This window comes from Cebus imitator, unplaced genomic scaffold, assembly GCF_001604975.1.
Source record: "Cebus imitator isolate Cc_AM_T3 unplaced genomic scaffold, Cebus_imitator-1.0 Scaffold79, whole genome shotgun sequence".
Lineage (NCBI taxonomy): Eukaryota > Metazoa > Chordata > Mammalia > Primates > Cebidae > Cebus > Cebus imitator.
In genome coordinates, this window is record NW_016107394.1 from 1,433,890 (window position 1) to 1,458,645 (window position 24,756).

The 24,756-nt window shown below is 41.2% G+C and overlaps 1 protein-coding gene across 5 annotated transcripts in view; it reads right to left on the reverse strand.

Annotated features, from left to right (window-relative positions):
- STIM1 (stromal interaction molecule 1) overlaps positions 1–24,756 on the reverse strand; it is a 239,070-nt gene that overhangs the window by 111,333 nt on the left and 102,981 nt on the right. For all 5 annotated transcript variants that reach the window (XM_017532855.2, XM_017532858.2, XM_017532856.2 and 2 more), the window contains exon 2: positions 8,853–8,983. In XM_017532855.2, the coding sequence (XP_017388344.1) occupies positions 8,853–8,983 (131 nt within the window). The remainder of the gene's footprint in view (positions 1–8,852; positions 8,984–24,756) is intronic.

Consider the following 24,756-nt stretch of genomic DNA (forward strand, 5'->3'; position numbering starts at 1 on the left):
GACGGGGTTTCACCATGTTGACCAGGATGGTCTCGATCTCTTGACCTCGTGATCCACCCGCCTCGGCCTCCCAAAGTGCTGGGATTACAGGCTTGAGCCACCGCGCCCGGCCAAAATAAATATTTTTAAAAGAATTACTGGCTGGGTGCAGTGGCTCATCCTGGTAATTCCAGCACTTTGGGAGGTCAAGGCATGGGATGACTTGCCCAGGAGTTCAAGACCACCCTGGACAGCATGGCAAGACCTCGTCTCTACAAAAAATACAAAGATTAGCCAGGTATGGTGGTGTGCACCTGCAGTCCCAGCTACTCAGGAGGCTGAGATGGGAGATCACTTGAAAAAGGAAAAAAAAAAAAAAGAAATACCATACTGTGAATGGCCACAACTATGAAGTTAGGAAAGCTCTGTTGAAGCAAGAGATGGCTAGTGTTTCATCTAGCCAGAGATCCAAGTGGTTCTGGAAACTGGTGGTGATCATGGAGGTGGTTTTGGTGGGAATGACAACTTTGGTCACAGAGGAGAAACTTCAGTGGTTGTGGTGACTTTGGTAGCAGCCATGGTGGTAGTGGATCTGGTGCCAATGGGGATGGCTATAATAGATTTGGTGGTTATAGAGGGTCAGCCTGGTTACTCTGGAGGAAGCAAAGGCTATGGAAGGAGAGGCAGGATTATGGGAATCAGGGCAGTAGCTACAGCAGGAGTGTCAGCTATGACAGCTTTAACAATGGTGGAGGCAGAGGCAGCTTTGGTGGCAGTATTGAAAGCAATTTTGGAGATGGTGGAAGCTACAATAATTTTGGCAATTATAACAATCAGTCCTCAAGTTTTGGATGCATGAAGCAAGGAAACTTTAGAGGCAGAAGCTTTGGATTCTATGGTGTCCAAACCACAAAACCAAGGCAGCTATGGCGGTTCCGGAAGCAGCAGTAGCTATGGCAGTGGCAGATGATTTTAATTACCAGGAAAAGATTTTATAAGCCAGGAAAATGCTTAGCAGGAGAGAGGAACAGAGAAGTGACAAGGAAGCTACAGGTTACAACAGATTGGTAAACTCAGGCAAGCACAGTGGTGGCAGGGCCTAGCTGCTACAAAGAAGCCATGTTTTAGACAATACTCATGTGTGTAGGCAAAAAATTGTAGGACTGTATTTGTGACTAATGGTATAACAGGTTATTTTAGTTTCTGTTCTGTGGAAAATGTAAAGCATGCTAACAAAGAGTTTTAATGTAGATAATTTTTTTACTCATGCTGTTGATTGCTAAATGTAATCGTTTGATCATGATGCTAAATAAATGTGTCTTTTACAAAGAGAAATGAGAATAAATCAAAGAAGAGATAGGAAAATTATAAGAAGTAATCATAAGAATGTATATAGGAATCTAGGTACTAGGGTAATAGTGCAAGAGGGCCTGAAGACATGCTTCAATTCATACAAAGAAAATTTAACACTGTAGTCACAATTATCTGTAGGAAGAAAGACTTCAGAAATGGCTTTAAAAAAATTTTTTTTGAGACAAAATCTGGCTCTATTGCCCAGGCTGGAGTGCAGTGGCGCGATCTTGGCTCACTGCAACCTCCGCCTCCTGGGTTCAAGTAATTCTCCTGACTCAGCCTCCCGAGTAGCTGGGATTACAGGCACGTACCACCATGTCCCGCTAATTTTTTTGTATTTTTAGTAGAAACAGGGTTTCACCATGCTGGCCAGGCTGGTCTCAAACTCCTGACCTCGTGATCCACCTGCCTCGGCCTCCCAAAGTGCTGGGATTATAGGCATGAGCCACCACGCCTCATCAAGAAATGGCTAAAATTTTAAAAGATCTAGTGCTGGGGTTACAGTTCAGTTATGCAAAAAAGTTAACAGTATGAGGCTGAATACATGAAGCCTCAATAGAGCACCTCTTCAGACTTCTAGTAAGGTTCTGAGTGATCAGCAAGGCTTTTAGGTGGCTTATAAAAATCTCAGGTCCTGGCCGGGCACGGTGGCTCACACCTGTAATCCCAGCACTTTGGGAGGCTGAGGCGGGTGGCTCACGAGGTCAAGAGATCGAGACCATCCTGGTCAACAAGGTGAAACCCCGTCTCTACTAAAAATACAAAAATTAGCTGGGCATGGTGGTGCGTGCCTGTAGTCCCAGCTACTCGGGAGGCTGAGGCAGGAGAATTACTTGAACCCAGGAGGCGGAGGTTGCGGTGAGCCAAGATCGTGCCATTGCACTCCAGTCTGGGTAACAACAGCAAAACTCCGTCTCAAAAAAAAAAAAAAAAAAATCTCAGGTCCTTCATTGGATACCCAAGGAAATGAAACCGAAGTAGGAGAAGGAGGGGAAAATTAACTGGCCTTCCTACTTTTGTCTGCCTCATTCTAAAATTTACATAGTAGACCATTTGTCATCCATGCTGTCCCACAGAGAGTTTTTGTTTATGATTTATGACAGGTTTGTGTTACTTCTATTTGAATTTCTGTAATTTCCCAGGTTTTTATGTTTAATATTAGCGGAGTAGAACCAGTTAACATTTAGGGAGTTATCTGTTTTCATCTTACAATGGCCAATACAGGGATATGGAATTTCTATAAAGGTTATAAATGTTTGGCATAGTCCTTTTGGTACACTGCAGCTTCACAAGGGCCAGTGTTATAACTGCTCCCAAGTCTAACCAAAGAAAAATGCCTATGTATTGGTTTGTACTGATGGGGAGTAAAAAGGATCATCGCAGATGTAGTAATTGTGGGTACTTTAAGGTTTGAAGCACTTAAAAGACTGTGGTAGAAACAGATAGCCCATGGATACCACATGTATATCTGTGGAATACTCAATCTCTTTTTGTTTTTTTTTACACCTTCTCAGGTTGAATTTTTTTTTGAATACTCAATCTCAATGTACACACCTTTGACTACAGCTGCAGAAGTGTTCCTTTAGACAAAGCTGTGACCCATTTTACTCTGGATAAGGGCAGAAACAGTTCACATTCCAATATCCGTAAAGTTACCTGCTGTTACCTTTCATTATTTTTGCTACACTTATTTTATTTGTATTTAAATGTTTGAGGCAACTAAGAACAAATGTAAAAGTAAAGATGAGGTAAAAATGAATTGCTTGATATTCGTTACTTCATGTATATCAAGCATAGCAGTAAAACAAAAGAAACAAAACAAACCCATGTATTTAACTTCTTTTTTTTTAGGTTTTTTGCTTTTGTAATTTTTTTTTATACTTGCCTAACATGCATGTGCTGTAAAAATAGTTAACAGGGAAATGAGATAATGGCTAGCTTTGTTTAATGTCTTACGAAATTTTCATAAACAATCCAAGCATAATTGTTAAGAACACATCTATTATGACATGATTGTATATCTAGAAGACCCCATCATCTCAGCCCAAAATCTCCTGAAAATGATAAGCAACTTCAGCAAATTCTTAGGATACAAAATCAATGTGCAAAAATCACATGCATTCCTATACACCAATAACAGACTTAAAGCCAAATCAAGAATGAACTGCCATTCACAATTGCCACAAAGAAATAAAATACCTAGGAATACAACTAACAAGGAACGTAAAGGACCTCTTCAAGGAGAACTACAAGCCACTGCTCAATGAAATAAGAGAGGACACAAACAGATGGAGAAACATTCCATGTTCATGGTTAGGAAGAATCAATATCGTGAAAATGGCCATACTGCCCAAAGTAATTTACAGATTCAACGCTAAACCCAACAAGCTACCAATAACCTTCTTCACAGAACTGGAAAAAAATACCTTAAACTTCATATGGAACCAAAAGAGAGCCCGCATAGCCAAGTCAATTCTAAGCAAAAAGAACAAAGCGGAGGCATCACACTACCGGACTTCAAACTATACTACAAGGCTACAGTAATCAAAACAGCATGGTACTGGTACCAAAACAGAGATATAGACCAATGGAACAGAACAGAGGCCTCAGAGGCAAGACAACATATCTACAACCATCTGATCTTTGACAAACCAGTCAAAAACAAGCAATGGGGAAAGGATTCCCTGTTTAATAAATGGTGTTGGGAAAACCGGCCAGCCATGTGCAGAAAGCAGAAACTGGACCCCTTCCTGACACCTTATACTAAAATTAACTCCAGATGGATTAAAGACTTAAACATAAGACCTAACACCATAAAAACTCTAGAAGAAAATCTAGGCAAAACCATTCAGGACATAGGCATAGGCAAGGACTTCATGACCAAAAAACCAAAAGCATTGGTAACAAAAGCCAAAATAGACAAATGGGACCTAATCAAACTCCATAGCTTCTGCACAGCAAAAGAAACAGTCATTAGAGTGAATCAGCAACCAACATAATGGGAAAAACTTTTTGCAGTTTACCCATCTGATAAAGGGCTGCTATCCAGAATTTACAAAGAACTAAAACAGATTTACAAGAAAAAAACAAACAAGCCCATTCAAAAGTGGGCAAAGGATATGAACAGATACTTTACAAATGAAGACATACATGAGGCCAACAAACATATGAAAAAATGCTCATCATCACTGGTCATCAGAGAAATGCAAATCAAAACTACATTGAGATACCATTTCACGCCAGTTAGAATGGTGATCATTAAAAAATCTAGAGACAACAGATGCTGGAGAGGGTGTGGAGAAATAGGAACACTTTTACACTGTTGGTGGGAGTGTAAAGTAGTTCAACCATCGTGGAAGACAGTGTGGCGATTCCTCAAGGACCTAGAAATAGAAATTCCATTTGACCCAGCAATCCCATTACTGGGTATATATCCAAAGGATTATAAATCGTTCTATTATAAGAACACGTGTACATGAATATTCATTGCAGCACTGTTTACAATAGCAAAGACCTGGAACCAACCCAAATGCCCATCAATGATAGACTGGACAGGGAAAATGTGGCACATATACACCATGGAATATTATGCAGCCATCAAAAACGATGAGTTTGTGTCCTTTGTAGGGACATGGATGAACCTGGAAAGCATCATTCTCAGCAAACTGACACAAGAGCCGAAGATCAAACACCACATGTTCTCACTCATAGGTGGGTGTTGAACGATGACAACACATGGACACAGGGAGGCGAGCACTACACACTTGGGTCTGTTGGGGGGAAATAGGGGAGGGTCAGTGGGGGGTGGGGAGTTCGAGAGAGATAGCATGGGGAGAAATGCCAGATATAGATGATGGGGAGGAAGGCAGCAAATCACATTGCCATGTGTGTACCTATGCAACAATCTTGCATGTTCTTCACATGTACCCCAAAACCTAAAATGCAATAAAACAAATTTAAAAAATAAAATTATATCCTGCACACACACACACAAAAAAGAACACGTCTATTAAATTTAGCAAGTGGAATGAAAGTTTTAATGAATAGAAAAAAAAGAAAAAACCCTCTTGATGGCCAAAAGAACCAGGGTTTCTGGTACCCCATCATCCATTACAAAATATTCTAAGCCCTGAGATACCTACCCAACTTTTTTTTTTTTTTTTTGAGACAGAGTCTTGCTATGTCACCCAGGCTGGAGTGCAGTGGCATGATCTCTGCTCACTGCAACCTCCACCTCCTGAGTTCAAGTGACTCTCCTGCCTCAGCCTTCAGAGTAGCTGAGATTACAGGCGTGAGCCACCATGCCTGGCTAGTTTTTGTATTTTTACAAAAATTTGGGGTTTCACCATATTGGTCAGGCTAGTCTCGAACTCCTGACCTCAAGTGATCCACCTGCCTCAGCCTCCCAAAGTGCTGCGATTACAGGTGTGAGCCACCGCGCCCTGCCCAATATCTACGCAACTTTCTAGTTAGATCCTGAACTCCAAAGCTGTCTTATACATGTTTAAATTGACTTCTTGGGGGGCCAAGGCAGGCAGATCACAAGGTCAAGAAATAGAGACCATCCTGGCTGTCTCTTTAGTAGAGGCAGGTGAAACCCCATCTCTACTAAAATACAAAAATTAGCTGGGTGTGGTGGTGCACGCCTGTAGTCCCAGCTACTCGGGAGGCTGAGGCAGGAGAATTGCTTGAACCCGGAAGGCGGGGGTTGCAGCAAGCTGGGATTGTACCACTGCACTCCAGCCCAGTGCCTAGCGACAGAGCAGGACTCTGTCTCAAAATAAATAAATTAATTAAGTAAATAAAAAATAAACTGACTTAGGCACACACATTTTGCTACTTTCTCTCTTAGGAAGGAAGCTTGTGATTGATCCTGCAAACCTAGACCAGCAGGCCTCTTTAACCATGAGAGGCCTGAGATTGCAGAGAAAGCAGTGGAAACCAAGGCAAGGGAAAAACTATACTGAAAAAGAACAGCTCACCACTGGCTCAGAGAAGAGTAGGGTAACAGCTTTTGTGTTATTTTGGAACAGTTTGTGCTGATGAGCTTTTTGTTGTGGTAACATTCCTCTAAAATGAACATTTTATTCCTCCCCTCATTGACAAAACAATTCAACAGAATGTGAAAGAAAAAGAAACGGATGAGGAGCAGACAACAAAGATACCCAAGAATTTATAGATCTTGGATTATTATCACCTTCTTCATCCATTCCCTGATTTTGTGGCCAGGCCCTGGGACAGCGATCAGGACACCACTAGGCCTCATTCACCCCCAGGAACATGGCTGTATTTTCAGCATAGACAAATATGATTTTGATCCTTTATAGGTCAGTGACACTTCTGGATGTAACCAAATTTCAGATACTTGCATCATGATCATTGTCCTTGCTCAAGAACCTATAGTTGCCTGGTTCAGCAAGTATACATATCTCAGCCTGGGCCCCACTATCCTTTCCAACTTTTTATTCTATGGTTTTCTACCACAGTCCCTCTATCTAACCAAACCAACCCACTGTTTCTTACTACCTCTACAGCTATTCTCACACTGATTCTCCACTACTCAGTAAGCCCAACTCTTTCCATTATATCCAAATTTTACTTTTTCTCCAAGAAGTCTATTTTTCTCTTCCTTTAAATTCCTTAAACATTATCTGGTTCATCCTTATAAACAAATCCCCTCTGCTGACCAATCAGTGGATTCTGTGTTTTGGTTGTTTTTTTTTTTTTTACAAGACATGGTCTTGCTCTGTTGCCAAGGCTGGAATGCAATGATCATAGCTCACCACAGCTTCGACCTCCTGGGCTCAAGCAATCCTCCTGCCTCGGCCTCCAGAGTAGCTGAGACTACAGGTGTATGCCACCACACCCGGCCAATTTTTTTTTTTGTAGAGACAGGGTCTCACTATGTTGTCCAGGCTAGTCTCGAATTCTTGGCCTCAAGATATCCTTCTGCCTTGACGTCCTGAAGTGCTGGGATTACAGACATGAGCCACCACACCCAGATTCAGTGGAGTTCTGAATTCTATTTGCCCATCTTCAGTGATAGGGAGGTCACTATCTACCAAAGAAGTCTCTTCTATGACAAGATAGCTCTCACTGTTAGTCAATTATTTATTCTCAAAGAAAATGCCTACTTTTTACTTTCCCCACTTTACTTTGGGTCTGGGTCTGCTCAAAGAATAGGAGAAACAATACAGCATTACTTAAGAGCATGGGCTTTGAAATCAGATCTGCTCTGATATCCACTGTGTCCCTGAGCAAAATGCTTAACCTTTCTAAGGCTCCATTCCCTGGTAATAATATCAACTTCATAAGTCTGTTGAAGTTAAAAGAGTAACTATGCAAAAAGCTTAACACTGGAACTGGCATAATGTAATAATTCAATCAATGATAGCTAGTATCATGGTTTTCACTGTACTATCATCGTTACTTATGTCTGATTTCTTTACTTTTAAGTATTTAAAGATAGAAATTATATTATGTAAGTCTCACCTCTTCTCCAGGCTAAAGTCTCTTCACTAGACTTTAAGTTAAATAAAGACAGACTGTATCTGTCTTATTTACAGTCTCAACTCCATGCCTAGCATAGTGCATGGTACATAGACACTTAATAAACATAATTGTGTTGAATGCTCTTTGTTTCACAGCTTCCATACTTTATCACTCATGTCACCCCTCTCTGTATAGGCCCTCAATGTTCCAAATCCTTCTGACAATGTGGGATCCAAAACTGAACTTGAAACTCAAAGGTAGGCTGGCAGGAAGGAAGAGAGAGTAGGGTATCTCCCCCGTCACGATATAACTACATCACTATTGAAGATTTGGCATAACTTGGTAGCTTCACCAAGCTACTGGTATATGTTGAGCTTTAAATGAAGAAACCTTTAAATATTTTCACACATAATGGCTTTTTCTCTGGGATCTGCTGAGCTGCAGGTACAATAATGCTAAAGGATGAAACAACAATAGAGCTTTTTTCCATTTAGAGACTCCTCTAGCTCTTACTATCTAGACCACTCAACTGGCTCCCAAAAACTTCAGCCTGGAATTTAGAATGATCTTTCTAAAAAGATTTCCTCTTCCCAAATAGAATATAAACTCCTCCCAAAGGGCAGGATCTGGGTGTCTTATCTTTTATCCCACATGCCAACACAGGGCTAAGAACAGACTGATGCCCTCCATCTATAGCAGGATTGCAATAAGGATCCAAGGAAATCATAGAGACCAGCCTTGGGGATCCCTCTCCCTCCCAAACAACACAGCTCAGCCAGTGTTATGCAACTAGCCAACGGGCAGGCAGGAGCCAACCCAGGCACAGACATAGGCATAAAGTCTACACTCTGACAGGCTGACTCCCGGAGGGCTGCTCTACTGGGAGCCACCTTCGCTGATGGGGATGAGTTCCTAGAGAACACGCCAGCAGAGAACATCTCTCCGCAGGGAATAGTCTGTCTAAGCAGCTTTCAAGGACTGTTTCACACAGGAAGAAAAGAGAGCCATAGCAGGATGAAAAATCTCACCTCATCACTTTCTTCCACATCCACATCACCATTGGCATCATCATCCATCAGCTTGTGGATGTTACGGACTGCCTCGAAGCTGAGTTTCTCATCCTCACTGTGACACAGGGGCTTGTCAATTCGGCAAAACTCTGTGTATGAAAAGCAAGAGACAACATTACTCAGAGCTGCCACCCAGAACCCATCACCCAAAACCTATCACCCACCTGTGTCGGCATCCTTAGCTTCTAGCATCTGACTCCTCATGTAGGCCCTTAACTAGCTACTTGCACAGTGACAGAAGTGTTTCATCTAGCCTTTAAGTGTCTCCCCAAGAAAATGGTGAGCTTCCCCCCAAGAACAATGCTTTTTATCATCCTAATAGTTCTTGGCAGGGAAGTCTCACATAGGACTAGGAATATGTTGGGATCTAGACAAGAATGTGCATCAGTAACTCACAAATGAGAGAAAACATAAATAGTTAGTGAACACAGGAAAAGGTCTGGCCTCATTAGTAATCAAAGAAATACATATTCAAATGAGATATTATTTTTAATCAGTCAAATAAACAAATATAAATCAATGTAATCTTTCTGGAAACAGAACAACAGCTAATTAGGCCCAGTGCCCAAATAATGTACAATTTTCCTTTTTGTTCATTTCGTCACTGCTGATACATAGAAGGCCAGCCATAGGCTGACTGGGGAAACCTCTCACATCTCATGCCTTCTCACAGACAGCTATATCAGGCAAATATTTTTTTTAGATATCTCAAGGTCCTGAGCTCATCTGATACAACAACTTATGTGGTCTGGGATACAGTTTTCTCTGCCCACCATCACATGTTCATGCAGCAGTAAAGCCAGCACAAGAGCCTAGGCCACCTTAGCTCTTTCTGTGACACCTAATCCTCTCTTACAAGCCTGGAAAACACCTAGTCTGAATGATGCACATAACAGAAAGAGCCTGAAATCTAGGCTTAACTCTACCATGTGATCTAGGGAGGTCATTCTCTTCTCCATACCTCAAAGTCACTATTTGAAAAGGGCATTTTGACTGAAGCTTCTAGTTTTTCTTCCAATTCCTTATGTTAAAATTCCTCTTTCCTTTTGCCCTGGATCTTGACAACTACTTCCTAGGCAAAATATTCTCCAGATGACCCTCAAAGAAAATAGATTTTGACTTCCTAGGTAATAGAAGTTGTCACAGGACAGAAAGGACAGGGTGAAGAGGTTGTGGTTATGACGCCTTTTAGAAGGCACTAATCAAAGACCTAAAATATCCTAATCCATTTAATCATCTACTTGTCTGCCAGCCAGAGACAGTGATAAGACCAGACAGGTCACTTCTCTACTTCTTGCCAGTTGTTCAAATCCTTTTCAAAATAAGGGAGGAGTATAAATATTAAATTTTAAAGTGTCCCAGATGTGACTCAATAAAGGTATGTTGAACATTGAAGCTCACAGATGTTAAATGATGTGCCAAAGTCACAGGCAAGATGAAGAGCCACAGTAAGACCCCAAGTCTGCTGACACCCAGGTTAGCACTTCAAAATCCCATCTTCACAACTGCCTTTTTGCTAGGGTGACCAGATAGCTGGCCTTGGGTTGCTTTCATCTTTTAGAAGCCACAGGTAATAACATGAGCAAAAAGAACACTAAGAAACAGGGCTATTTTTGTTTTTCTTTTTTTGTTTTTTGAGATACAGTCTCACCCTGATGCCCAGGTTGGAGCCCAGTGGCATGATTTCCACTCACTGCAACCTCTGCCCCCCGGGCTCAAGCAATTCTCCTGCCTCAGCCTCCCAAGTAGCTGAGATTATAGGTACGTACCACCATACCAAGCTAATTTTCTGTATTTTTAGTAGAGACGGGGTTTCACCATGTTAGCCAGGCTGGTCTCGAACTCCTGACCTCAAGCAATCCGCCCACCTCAGCCTCCCAAAGTGCTGGGATTACAGGCATGAGCCACCACACCCAGCCTGTAACAGTTTTATAAAAGAAAAAAATACAATGAACAGTATGCATACAAAAAGAAATATCTCTACATAAATTTATTTCCCTTGACAGTTGTTGTTCCAAATTGGGAAGTGGGATGAAGGGGCAGTGGGAACTTAGGGAGAGAGCAGAATACACCCAAAGATTAAGGCATTGTTTCTCAACTTCCTCACCAATGAAAACATATATAATTGTATATTAGAGCTTCTTAATTAGCCCATGATATGCCCATTTAGACATTTACTGAATGTTCTTCATATATGAGGCCCTACGATCAGCATGAGCATAAAGATATGAATCATACTTCATTTTTCTCTCAGAAGGTTAATTATAAAAGTGGGAGGGAGAGGCAATTAAAACACTATGTGTTAAGTGCCATGATAGAAAGAATCATGATTAAGTATCAGCTAACTTTTTCTGTAAAGGGCCAGATAACAAACAATTTAGAATTTGTGGGCCATATAGTCTCTGTTGCACAACTTAACTCTGCCATTGTAGCACAAAAGCATCCACAGACAAAATATAAGTGAATGGGCTTGAAAGTGTTCTAATAAAACTTTATTTATAAAAGCAGGCCGTGAACTGGATTTGGCCAACGGGCCATAGTTTGCTGAACTCTGTTACAGAATATCATAGGTAGCACACCTAAATCATATTGAACTGCGCTAAAAGAAAGACATCCAAGGCTGGGGGTGGTGGCTCACACCTGTAATTCCAGCACTTTGGGAGGCTGAGGCAGGAGTTCCCTTGAGCCCAAGAGTTAAAGACTAGACTGGGTAACATGGTGAAACCCTGTCTTTACAAAAATTTAAAAAATTAGCCAGGCATGATGATGCACACCTGTGGTCCCAGCTCTCAGGAGGCTGAAGTAGGAAGATCACTTGAGCCCACAAGGTCGAGTTGCAGTGATCCATGTTTGTGCCACTGAACACCAGCCTGGGCAATAGAGCAAGACCCTGTCTCAAAAATAATAATAATAATAATTAAAGAGATATAGAAATCCAATCTTTTCATTAGCCTGTATACATACACAGGCTTATCCTAAGTAAAGCACAACTTAGGCTTTTTAAAATAATGGAAATAGTTTATCAAGCTCTAGGGTTTGGGGCCTCCAGGATGGGTACTATTGGCCTGATGTCAATTAACCAGCACCTTTCCCAAAGACCTACAAAGTCCAAGAAGTTTGGGCTTCAAATACCCAGGCTCTGGTTTGTAACCTGATCAGACAGACAGGTGACATTTGCTGCTAGCATCAGCTGACATAGAGAAGGATTAAAGAGATTGAGGGATAGGGAGTACAAAGGCCTGATTCCCCTATGGCAGTTGAATCCTGTACAGAAAAGCCATTTCAGCCAAAACTCACAAATAACTCCTTCAACCAAGCATGTCTTAAGCTGTCTCTCTGTTCTTCCTGAGACCTTTCCTATTTTCTCTTACACATTCCAATCTGGCAAGGTTTCCCACAACTCTCTGGAAATACCTTCAAAGAGCCATCCATTTAGCAATGCATAACTACAGTGAAAAAGCCGGGACTTAGAGTCAGAACACATATCAAAATCCCATTTTCACTAATTACAAACCATATGATATTGGACAAGTTGTTTAATTTCTCTGAGACTCCAATTTCTCATTTGCAGAATGAGGATAACAATCTGCTGCACAGACTTTTTAAAAATAAAATCACATTTGTTAAAACACCTAACATAGGACCTGGCATAAGGCTGATATTTAATACATTTGTATTATCCTCTTTACCCCCAGAACAGCAAGTAAACAGTTCTCATCTTCTGTTAACTTCAGTCACTTTCCCTGTCTATGAAGAATCAAATATAGGAGGTATAATCAAATCAACCTGATCAGTCATAGGTTCCAGGTGAGTGGGCAAGTGGCTCTTTGCAAGACTCTGACAGTAGCCTGAACTCCCACAACATTTATATGCTATCACTGGTAACATTTATCATACTGGGTTGCAATTATCTGTTTAACGTGTCTTCCCTACCAGACTGTGATCTCCAGAAGGGACTGGTACCATGTCCCCAGCAGCAAGCAAAGAGCCAGGTTCTTGATAAGATGCTCAGTAAATTTTTTTTAATGAATATCTAAATATTAACTCTACAATTATGTGTAAGATTTCTCTAGAGAAAAAAAGAAGAGTTCTAGGCAAGGAAAATACCACAGGCATATGTTTTTAAACTTTTTGGTCTGAGGACCCTTTTATATGCTTAACATTTTTTAATTCCAAAGAACTGTTTAATGTTTACATATTAGAAAGTAAAACACATGGAGCCATAAAAAAGAATGAGATCATGCCCTTGTAGGAACACAAATGGAACTGGAGACCATTATCCTTAGCAAACTAATACAGGAAGAGAAAAACAAATACCACATGTTCTCACTTCTAAGTAGAAGCTAAATGGTGATAACACATGGACACACAGAGGGAAACAACACACACTGGGGCCTTTCAGAGGATGGAGGGTGGGAGGGGGAAGAGGATAAGGAAAAATAACTAATGGGTACTAGGATTAATACCTGGGTAATGAAATAATCTATACAACAAATCCTATGTCATAAGCTTACCTATGTAACAAACCTGCACTTGTACCCCTGAACTCAAAATAAAAGTTAAAAACTAACTACCTACATTGCCTTAATGAATATTTAGCAACGTAAAACTTTTGCAAACTGCCTCAGCAAGATTTTTTTTCAAGATTGATAATGTTTCATAAGGTATAGATCAGAGCATTTCAAATAAAATTTCCACAGAATTTTGAATTAAAAAAGGAAAAAACACAAATTGTTATAATTGGTTATTATTTTATTTTTTCCTAACAATCTGTTTTTATTACACAAGTAACAATAAACACTTGTAGACAAACAGGTAAGTCAAAAGAACAAACAATTGTTAAAGTCTTTGTATACATACTACCAGAGCAAGACTTTTCTAAAAAGTCAAAAAACAACAGATGTTGGTGATGTTGCAGAGAAAACGGAATACACTGTTGGGGGAATGCAAACCAGTATAACCTCTATGGAAAATGGAAAACAGTATGGAGATCTCCCAAAGAACCAAAACTAGGCAGCTAGCCAAAGGATAAGAAAGGACAAGAAATCATTATATAAAGATAACCCTACCACTCATGTCTGTTGTGGCACTATTCACAATAGCAAAGACATGGAATCAACTTTAGTGTCCATCAATGGATGACTGCATAAAGAAAATATTACACACACACACAAACACACACACACACACACACACACGCACACACACGATACTACTCAGCCACAAAAGAAGGTCTTTTGCAGCAACGTGGATGGAACTGGAGGCCACTATCTCAAGTGAAACAACTAAGAAACAGAAAATCAAACACCACATATTCCCACCTACAAGTTGAAGCCAAACAGTGTGTACAGGGACATGGAGAGTCCCTGGAGGCAGTGGAGACTTGGAAAAGTGGCGGGGGGGTGGGGAGCAAGTGGGAGGACGGTAAGAGACAAGAAACCACCCTATTTGGGTGACGGGTATGCTAAAAGCCCAGGCTTCACCAATACACAATATATCAATGTAACAAAACTGCACTTGTACCCCCTAAATCTATAAAAATAAAAAATAAGATACTTTTCTAAAAGAGCTTTTACAGATACCTAATTTAAGTAACCACAGTTTAGTTAACTAGGTAGTTTCAGTATACTTCTATTTAAGTATTACAATTCATGCTAACCGCAAAAATGTACATGATACATAAAGTTAAAAGTACATTTCCCCCTCTAAATGTTAGATCATGATACTATTATAAAGGCTTCCAAAGGACAATTTTCATATATGCTTTATCCTAAACTCCATCTTTTTCTATCAGCTCCTTTGCTTAGAAATGCAGGCACTCAGCCAGGCACGGTGGCTCATGCCTGTAATCCCAGCACTTTGGGAGGCCAAGGCGGGCGGATCACGGGGTCAGACGTTCGAGACCAGCCTGACCAACATGGCGAACCCTCATCTCTACTAAAAATACAAAAAAAAAATTAGCCAGGCATGGTGACACACGCCTGTAATCCCAGCTATTCACGAGACTGAGGCAGGACAATCACTGAACCCAGGAGGCAAAGGTCGCAGTGAGCCGAGATTGCACCACTGCACTCCAGCCTGGGCAACACAGCAAGATTCTGCCTCAAAAAGAAAGAAAGAAATATAGGCACTTATCACACCTTTCATACCCCTTTTTAGAAGTTCAATGCTTCCCATTTGGCCTTGCCTTTTAAATCTAGCATTCCTGGACACTCAATATTAATGTCCCCAGTTATAGCTTGTTTGTAAAGCCCATAGAGTAGTTTCAGTTCTTCCTCATCTGGTCTTGTTTTCAGCTTCCTCACATCTTCTGCAACACTGTCAAAATCAGCCTGCAGGGCCAGGCACAGTGGCTCACACCTATAATCCCAGCACTTTGGGAGGCTGAGGCATTGCTTGAGCCCAGGAGTTCAAAATCAGCCTGGCAACATAGTGAGATTCTATCTCTATAAAAGTCAGGCATGGTGGTGCATGCCTGTAGTTCCAGCTACTTAGGAGGCTGAAGGAGGAGGATCACTTGAGCGCAGGATGCTGAGGTTGCAGTGAGCTGTGACTGCACCACTGTACTCTAGCCTGGGCAACAGTGAGACCATGTCTCCAAAAAAAAAAAAAAAAAAAAAAAAACTCAGCTTTCAGGGACATAGTGGTGACAGCCAGGCTGTTGCTGCTATCCAGGCTTTCATTAATTCATTTTAAAACAATAATAAATCTCTTATATGCAAATATAAATAATATTTTAAGTAAAATAATTGTTTTCTGAAAAAATTCATGAGTAGGGTAGAATTATTTTACATTTTTGCAAATCTTTTAAATGTCTGGCTTAATAGAAGACAGATATAATCTTATAGCTACATTCAACCTATTGTGAGGTATTGTTTTGACTGAAGATCAAAACATAGATATGCAGCTGGGAAAGACAGGAGCATTTTACTAGTCAGACAATTGTGGATATTATATGAGACTATACCCAAATTCAACAAGTGCTAGGTTTCTTTTTTTTTTTGAGACGGAGTTTCGCTCTTGTTGCCCAGGCTGGAGTGCAATGGCGCGATCTCGGCTCACCGCAACCTCCGCCTCCTGGGTTCAGGCAATTCTCCTGCCTCAGCCTCCTGAGTAGCTGGGATTACAGGCAGGCGCCACCATGCCCAGCTAATTTTTTGTATTTTTAGTAGAGACGGGGTTTCACCATGTTGACCAGGATGGTCTCGATCTCTTGACCTCGTGATCCACCCGCCTCGGCCTCCCAAAGTGCTGGGATTACAGGCGTGAGCCACCGCGCCCGGCCAAGTGCTAGGTTTCTTACAGGTTAGTTGCAATGTGAAATCCCAAACTTTATGAATAAACTTTTTCCACTCTGTAACATTAAAATCCATTGGTCTATCTCATAATTTGAATGGATCTTTTATACATGCATGGTTTTGTAACATGATGCACTTGTCATTTGGAAACTATTGGTTAGGAGTTACTGCAGAGCTTCCAAGTGTTGACACTTTCATTTATACAATACCAAAATAGTCACAATCATTAATATCACCACTGATTTCATCAGAAAAGCTTTTAATCCAGAAAAACTGTCAATTTCACAATGACAGATACAAGTTTTCTAGAATCCAGTTTTCACTTAAAAGCTAGAATTTTATCATTAGCAACTAATACTACCAGTTGTTTTCCTTAAAGTAGAAGATGCACTTCACTTATTTTCAAGAAAATGTCTGCAAAATACTGAGTAACCAGAATTATCAGTCAAGTATTCTTTGAAGTAATAATAGTGCTACCTGAAAAAAAAAGGAGGTATATCAACTTACAGCTCAATTGCACAAGTGCTTGAGATAACCATCAAACTTCTACATGTAGCAGAAATGCTTTATGCATACTTACTATTTCATCACACAGAATACTAAAAGGCATGAACTCATGGGATGCAATTCAACAAAATTAATGACTTCCACTTCTTTGTTGAAAACTTTTTTTTTTTTTAACTGATAGTATGTGGAGGTAAGAAATACAGTCATTACTAGTACTTTGGTGCCACTGCTTTGATTTGTGTTAAGGTACTAGCAGTTTTACCTACCAATGTTTTTGCAACATTAGTACAAAGGTATACAGTTTTTTCTAAGGCAAATAATATATTAATACTATTATGAAATGGCTTTGATCTCCTGGATGCCCTGAAAAGACTTTGTTCCCACCTGCCATGGTCTGAAGACTACACTTTGCAGACAGAACCACAAAGTCCTTTCCCTCATGTCCAAATCTCCTCACCTTTCTCCAGGCAGAACTAATCATTCACTGTTCACTGTTCTATGCTCCACAGCACTTTGTGCATAGCTCTGTTATATTAGCTCTCATGTTACGAGTTGTTCACATGCCACATCTAAGTGGTAAGAGCCAAGCTTGATTTACTCTATCCCCATGGGCCCATTATAATACTATCACTAAAATCTACCCTGTCAAGTATGAAATCAGTATGTGCTGGCTAAATGAATAAATGAACAAATGAAGAATGCATGAATTAATTAATTTTAAAACTGTATCTCCCCAAAAGGCAAGGGAATTCTTGAATACAATCCACCAATTCCCACCATCAATATCTACTGTCCATCTAATGCCTCGACTTTCCCAACCACTTTTTGTTTCTTATAACTAAAGAGTAATTCATCCCTGGAGGATGAATTGGAAACTGGCAAGTTTTACCAGCAGGGGCCCCATCAGAAAGAAAAACTTTCCCCACTTCACCTCTTATTCCTCAGCCAGGACTAGCAAATTCTGCAACTATTACTGATGGGATTAGAATCCACTCTCACCCTCCGAAAGGAATCAAAAGACGAAGACCGGAGAGCACTAGTCCTGGGAAGATTTTCAAATTTAGTCAAGGACCCTGAATTTGCAGAGATAAAAATAGCGTGGGGCCTAGAATGGGGATGAGGTGAGGGAGGAATGAGGGATGGACACTCTGGACAGATGTAGTCTTTTTTTTTTCTTCTCTTTTGAGACAGAGTTTCACTCTTGTCTCCCAGGCTGGAGTGTAATGGCACGATCTCAGCTTACTGTAACTTCTGCCTCCCAGGTTTAAGCGATTCTCCTGCCTCAGCCTCCCAAGTAGCTGGAATTACAGGTGCCCATTGCTACACCTGGCTAACTTTTGTATTTTTAGAAGAGATAAGGCCGGGCGCGGTGGCTCAAGCCTGTAATCCCAGCACTTTGGGAGGCCGAGGCGGGTGGATCACGAGGTCAAGAGATCGAGACCATCCTGGTCAACATGGTGAAACCCCGTCTCTACTAAAAATACAAAAAATTAGCTGGGAAGGCCGGGCGCGGTGGCTCAAGCCTGTAATCCCAGCACTTTGGGAGGCCGAGGCGGGTGGATCACGAGGTCAAGAGATCGAGACCATCCTGGTCAACATGGTGAAACCCCGTCTCTACTAAAAATACAAAAAATTAGCTGGGCATGGTGGTGTGTGCCTGTAATCCCAGCTACTCAGGAGGCTGAGGCAGGAGAATTGCCTGAACCCCGGAGGCGGAGGTTGCAGTGAGCCGAGATCGCGCCATTGCACTCCAGCCTGGGTAACAAGAGCGAAACTCTGTCTCAAAAAAAAAAAAAAAAAAAAAGAAGAGATAGGTTTCACCATGTTGGCCAGGCTGGTCTCAAACTCCTGGCCTGAGGTGATCCACCCACCTTGGCCTCTCAAAGTTCTGGAATTACAGGCATGAGCCACTGCACCTGGCCATAGAAATGTGAAATCTTAAAAAAGGAACATGTCTGAGACCTACAGTTATCCAAAAAAGGTCCCCAATGAAATATAGCGTCTCAGCTGAGGCACACAGCAGGCCTAGCCACAGAGAAAGGAGTCATATCCCTAGGCTAGGCAAAACTCTACCTATCTGAGAGACATTCCTGTGCCTGTTAGAACATCATGTCCTCATATCCAAGAAGAGGCCCAGCTCTTCTCAGCAGGGGGTAGGAATTCAAAAGACCCTTTCTTCCAGACAAAGCTGGCACTGGTTTCAGCTGCCCAAGCAATACTAACACAAATCACTACAGATTCTAAGCTCTGACTTCCTTTTTCTTTTTGAGAGGGGGTCTTGTTATGTTGCTCAGGCTGGTTTCAACCTCCTGGCTCAAGCAATCCTCCTGCCTTAGCCTCTCAAATGGCTAGGATTACAGGTTTTTGCCACCACACCCAGCTTCTAAACTCTGACTTTTGACCAAGCTCACTTCTCTCCCTGAGGTCACTCATCAAAAATTAATCCATTGGCCAGGCTTGGTGGCTCATGCCTATAATTTCAGCACTTTGGGGGCCAAGGTCAAAAGATCACATGAGGCCAAGAGTTCAAAAGCAGCCTGGTCAACATAGTGAGATCCCGTCTCTACAAAGGAAGAAAAAATATTTAAAAATTAGCCCAGTGTAGTGGTGTGCACCTGTAGTCCCAGTCACTTGGGAGGCTGAAGTGGAGAACTGTTTGAGCCCAGGAGTTCAGGCTGTGTGAGCCATGATCTTGACACTGCACTCCAGCCTTGGTGACAAAACAAGACCCTGTTTTGAAATTAATAATAATAACAATCTACAACATCAACTATATATACAGCTCCATGTTGAGCAATGCAATGAGATATACTTCTGAGTTCCACCAGCATTTCTGACTTTGTACCTCCTATGACCTTACCTCAGTCAGTTTATAATTATAGTTATTTGAAGATATCTGAGGGCATAGCTCATGATTCTCATTTTTCATAGCATTTGATTCCACCTGGCACATGATATATTTATTCCTTGGCTTGCTCATCATCTATCTCCCTCTACTAAAAGTAAGGTCCACAAGAGTAGATGCTTTTTTGTTCACTACAATATCCCAAAGGATACACATACTAGGTATTCAATAGAGAATTTGCTAAATGAATGAGTAAATCTTGGCTTTCCCTAATATGCAAGGTAGGTTTCTCCTCTCTACCTTACTTTCTTTATTTATTTATTTTTTTTTTTTTTGAGACAGGGTCTTGCTCTGTCACCCAGATTGAAGAGCAGTTGCACGATCATGGTTCACTGCAGCCTCTACCCTTTGAGTTCAAGTGATCCTCCTGCCTTGGCCTCTCAAAGTGTTGGAATTACAGGCATGAGCCACCATATCTGGTCTTCTACATGAATTCTAAATGTCAGAATTTTTTTTATAAACTCTGGGCTGTCATCTTACTACATATACTCTCCTAAAGTGATTTTACCTCTTCTCATGCCTTCAGTTACTAGTTAAAGAAATTACTATTACCAAGTCCCACAATTATGTTTCTGGTTCAAGTTTCACTTAGGACCCACAGAAATCCACAGAACCCAACTACCTACTAGACATCACATGGATGTCTGTCAGGCACCTGAACTAGTATTTTTCCTCTAACTTTCCTACTTTTCCAGGTGCTTATGTCAGAAATCTTGACATCTCACTCTCCTTCACTTCCCACATTTAATCAATCACCAAGCCTAATTCAGTATCCCTTAACCATTCCAAATCTTACTCTCCACACAGCATGCCACTCCCAGAGAAGATAATCTAATTAATTAATGACCAATCAGCAGAAAAGCTAGCTATAGGCGGTGCTAGTGTATACCAGCTGAAAATCCAACCTAGTCAGTCTCTGCTTATAACCTTTCAAAAATTTCTCATTGTTCTTAAGATAAAGTTAAAATTTCTTAATGTGGCCTGCAAGGCCCGGAATGATCTGACACCTGCCATCTTTCTGATTTCATCTCCAGTAACTCCTGCTTTTTTGTTTTTTTCTATAACCTCATATTGGGCTGGGCATGGTGGCTCATGCCTACAATCCTAGCACTTTGGGAGGCTGAGGTGGGCACATTACAAGGTCAGGAGATAGAAACCATCCTGGCTGACATGGTGAAACCCCCATCTCTACTAAAAATGCCAAAAAAGAAAAAACTAGCCAAACATGGTGGCGCATGACTGTAGTCCCTGCCACTGAGGAGGCTAAGGCAGGAGAATCACTTGAACCCGGGAGGTGGAGGTTGTAGTGAGCCAAGATTGTGCCACTGCACTCCAGTCTGGTGACAGGGCGAGATTCTGTCTCAAAAATAATAATAATAAATAAATAAATAATAAAAAAAAATAACTGCGTATTAGAAGTGAAACTCCTGACTACTCTGGTCACACTGCTTATCAGGTAGCCCTGCTGCACAAGAAGCAGTAAAAAATAAAAAAAATTTTTTAATTAAAAATTTTTTAAATAAAAGAGAAGTGAAACTCCTGCTTTTTATGAGCATTCTTGACACGCCATTTCTTCCCTCCTCAGCCTTTTCACATAGAGCAGTAGTTCTCAACTCTGGCTGCACAGTAGAATCACTTGAGCTCTTAAATTGCTGATGCCCAGGTCCTACCCCAGACCAATCAAATCAGTATTTCTCTCTGAATGCGGCCAGGCAAAAGCTGGGTTTTTGGGTTTGTTTGTTTTTTTTTTTTTTTTTCATTAATAGAGACATAACATATATACAGGAATGAGCATAAGTAAATATACAGACAATTTTACATATATATTTTTACATTATATATTCAATTTTTATGTAATCTGTATGTTCATGTAACTACCACTGAAACAAAAAATATAGAACATTTCCAGGAAAGCTCCATCCTTCTTGCCCCTTTCCAGTCAATACTACCATGAGTACCCACACCCCATAGTAACATTCTGACTTGTATCATCACAGACGAATTTTACCTGTTTTTGACCCTTATAAAAATGAGGCATAAATATTTTTAACGTACAGTTACAAGTAATCAAATGCCCTCATTTTACATGCACATTTTAATGTGCTGGGCGAACACACATACATGTGTAACAACCACCCCAGTCAAGATGCAGAACCTTTCCATCACCCCAGAATATTCTTACTTGGTCCTTCAATGCCAACCCTCATTCTCCCTCCCCACACAATCACTGATCCAATTTCCATCACTATAAACTAGTTTTGCCTGTTCTAGAATTTCAAATTAAATGGAACAATCATTATGTACTCTACTCTTTTGTACCTAGCTTCTTTTACTCAGCATGATTTGAGATTCAACCATGTTATCACATGAATCAGTAGTTTGTTCTATTTTATTGCTAAGTAGTATTCTATTGAATGGCTATACCACCATTTGTTTATCCATTCATCAGTTTTTGGTATTACAAATAAAGCTATTATGAGTATTCATGTATAAATCTTCATGTGAACATATGTTTTCATTTTTCTTGTCAGTCTCTGCTTATAACCTTTCAAAAATTTCTCATTGTTCTTAAGATAAAGTTAAAATTTCTTTTTTTTTTTTTTTTTTGGAGTGATTTTTTTTTTTTTTTTTTTTTTTTTTTTTGAGACGGAGTTTTGCTCTTGTTACCCAGGCTGGAGTGCAATGGCGCGATCTCGGTTCACCACAACCTCCGCCTCCTGGGTTCAGGCAATTCTCCTGCCTCAGCCTCTTGAGTAGCTGGGATTACAGGCACGCGCCACCATGCCCAGCTGATTTTTTGTATTTTTAATAGAGATGGGGTTTCACAATGTTGACCAGGATGGTCTCGATCTCTTGACCTCGTGATCCACCCGCCTCGGCCTCCCAAAGTGCTGGGATTACAGGCGTGAGCCACCGCGCCCGGCCAAAGTTAAAATTTCTTAATGTGGCCTGCAAGGCCCAGAATGATCTGACACCTGCCATCTTTCTGATTTCATCTCCAGTAACTCCTGCTTTTTTTTTTTGAGCAAATATCCAGGATGGGGAACTGATGTGTCATACAATAAAAATATATTTAACATTTTAAGGAACTGTTAAATTGTTTTTCAAAGTAGGTATATCACTTTACACTCCACCAGTCATGCATAAGATGTCCAGGTGATCCACATACTCTCTTGTACTTGGTGACGGTAGAGTGCAGCCCAGGTCAAGAACCACTCAGAGTTATTCCTATATGGAAGGCTCTTACTTCTTTCTTAACCTGCAAATTCTGACTCATGCTGTTGATCTCCATTTAAATATCTTTTCTTCAAAGAACCGGACTCACTCTCCCACTCAAACTGCTTAGGCCCATATTATACATTCTTCAAAGCAACCTACATTTTTCATTTACAGTACGTTTCACAATAGTAATTATTTCTGTGATAATTTGCTGAATATCTATCTTCTCTACTAAATTGCAAGCTCCACAGTGGTAGAAACCATGGTTGTCTTGTTCATGGCTGAATCCTGACTGCTAGCACCTAGCTTAGTCCCTAGCACAACAGTTAGACTTCAATGAACATTTGTTGAATGAAAAAACAAATGCCAAGACAATCCAAGACGGCCAAATAGGAACAGCTCTGGAATGTAGTTCCCAGCAAGAACACAGAAGGTGAATGATCACCACATTTCCAAACAAGTTTCTACTGCCCACAGACCAGGAGACTCCCGGGCAGAAAAGTGCCACGAGTCTCCAACACAGCTGTTGCAGCTGGCGCAGCGGGTCTCCACACAAAGACACACACAAATCTGGGTGGCCATTTCAACTGGCACCTGGAACGCCTGGGAAACAGAGTTGCCCATTCAACTGAAAAAATGGGGGCTGAAACAGGGAGCCAGGTGATCTGGCTCGGCCAGTCCCACCCCCACAAAGACCAGCAATCTGAAATGCTCTGGATTGAGAGTTTCACAGCAAGCACAGCTAGATCCCGGATGGTCCAGCTCTGTGTGGGGAAGGGTGTCCGCCATACTGAGGCAGACCACCACTATCGAGGCAGTCTGCCATTACTGAGACAGTCCACCATTACCGAGGCACTCCACCATTACCAAGGCACTCCGCCATTACCGAGGCAGGCCGTCATTACAGAGACAGTCCGCCATTACCGAGGCAGTTCTAACTGTACATCTATAAACAAAACCACAAAGTTCGCACAGCAGCTGGGCAGAGCCCATGGCAGCTGAGCAATGCCTTTGCTGGCACAGCAGACTGTGACTAGACTACCTCCTCGCGGGGCAGGGCATCTCTGAAAAAAGGCAGCAGCATGTCAGGAACTTATTAAAAAGCCCCAACTTCGCAGGACAGAGCACCTGGGAAAAAACCTGGTGGTTATGAGTTCCGCTGCAGCAGACTTAAACATACCTGCCTAGAAGCTCTGAAAGGAACAATGGAACTCAGAGCTCAGCACTTGAGCTCCTTTAAGGAACAGACTGTCTACTCAAGCAGCTACCTGACCCCCATATATACAAAGAGACACCTCATAAAGGAGAGCTAAGGCTGGTATCTGGCAGGTACCCTTCTGGGACAAAGATAACAGAAGAAACTGGCAACAACCCTTACTGTTCCGCAGCAGCCATGGATGATCCACAGGCAAGTAGGGTTTCGAGTGGACCTCCAGCAGTCCTATAGCAGAGTGGTCAGACTGTTAGAAGAAAAACTAAGAAACAGAAAGAAATAACTTCATCATCAACAAAAAGGACATCCATTCAGAGACACCAACTGAAAGTCACCAACAACAAAGACCACAGGTACATAAATCCACAAAGATGGGAAGAAACCAGCACAAAAATGATGAAGACACCCAAAACCAGAACACCTCTCCTCCACCAAGGGATCACAACTCCTCACCAGCTAGGGAACAAGGCTGGATAGAGAATGAGCATGAAGAACTGACAGAAACAGGCTTCATAAACTAGGTAATAACAAACTTCTCTGAGCTAAAAGAATATGTCCTAATGCAATACAAAGAAACCAAGAACCTTGAAAAAAGGTTTGACAAAATGGTAACAAGAATAAACAGCTTAGAGAAGAATAAAAATGAACCGATGGAGGTGAAAAATACAACATGAAAACTTTGCAAAGCACACACAAATTTCAATAGCCAAATTGGCCAAG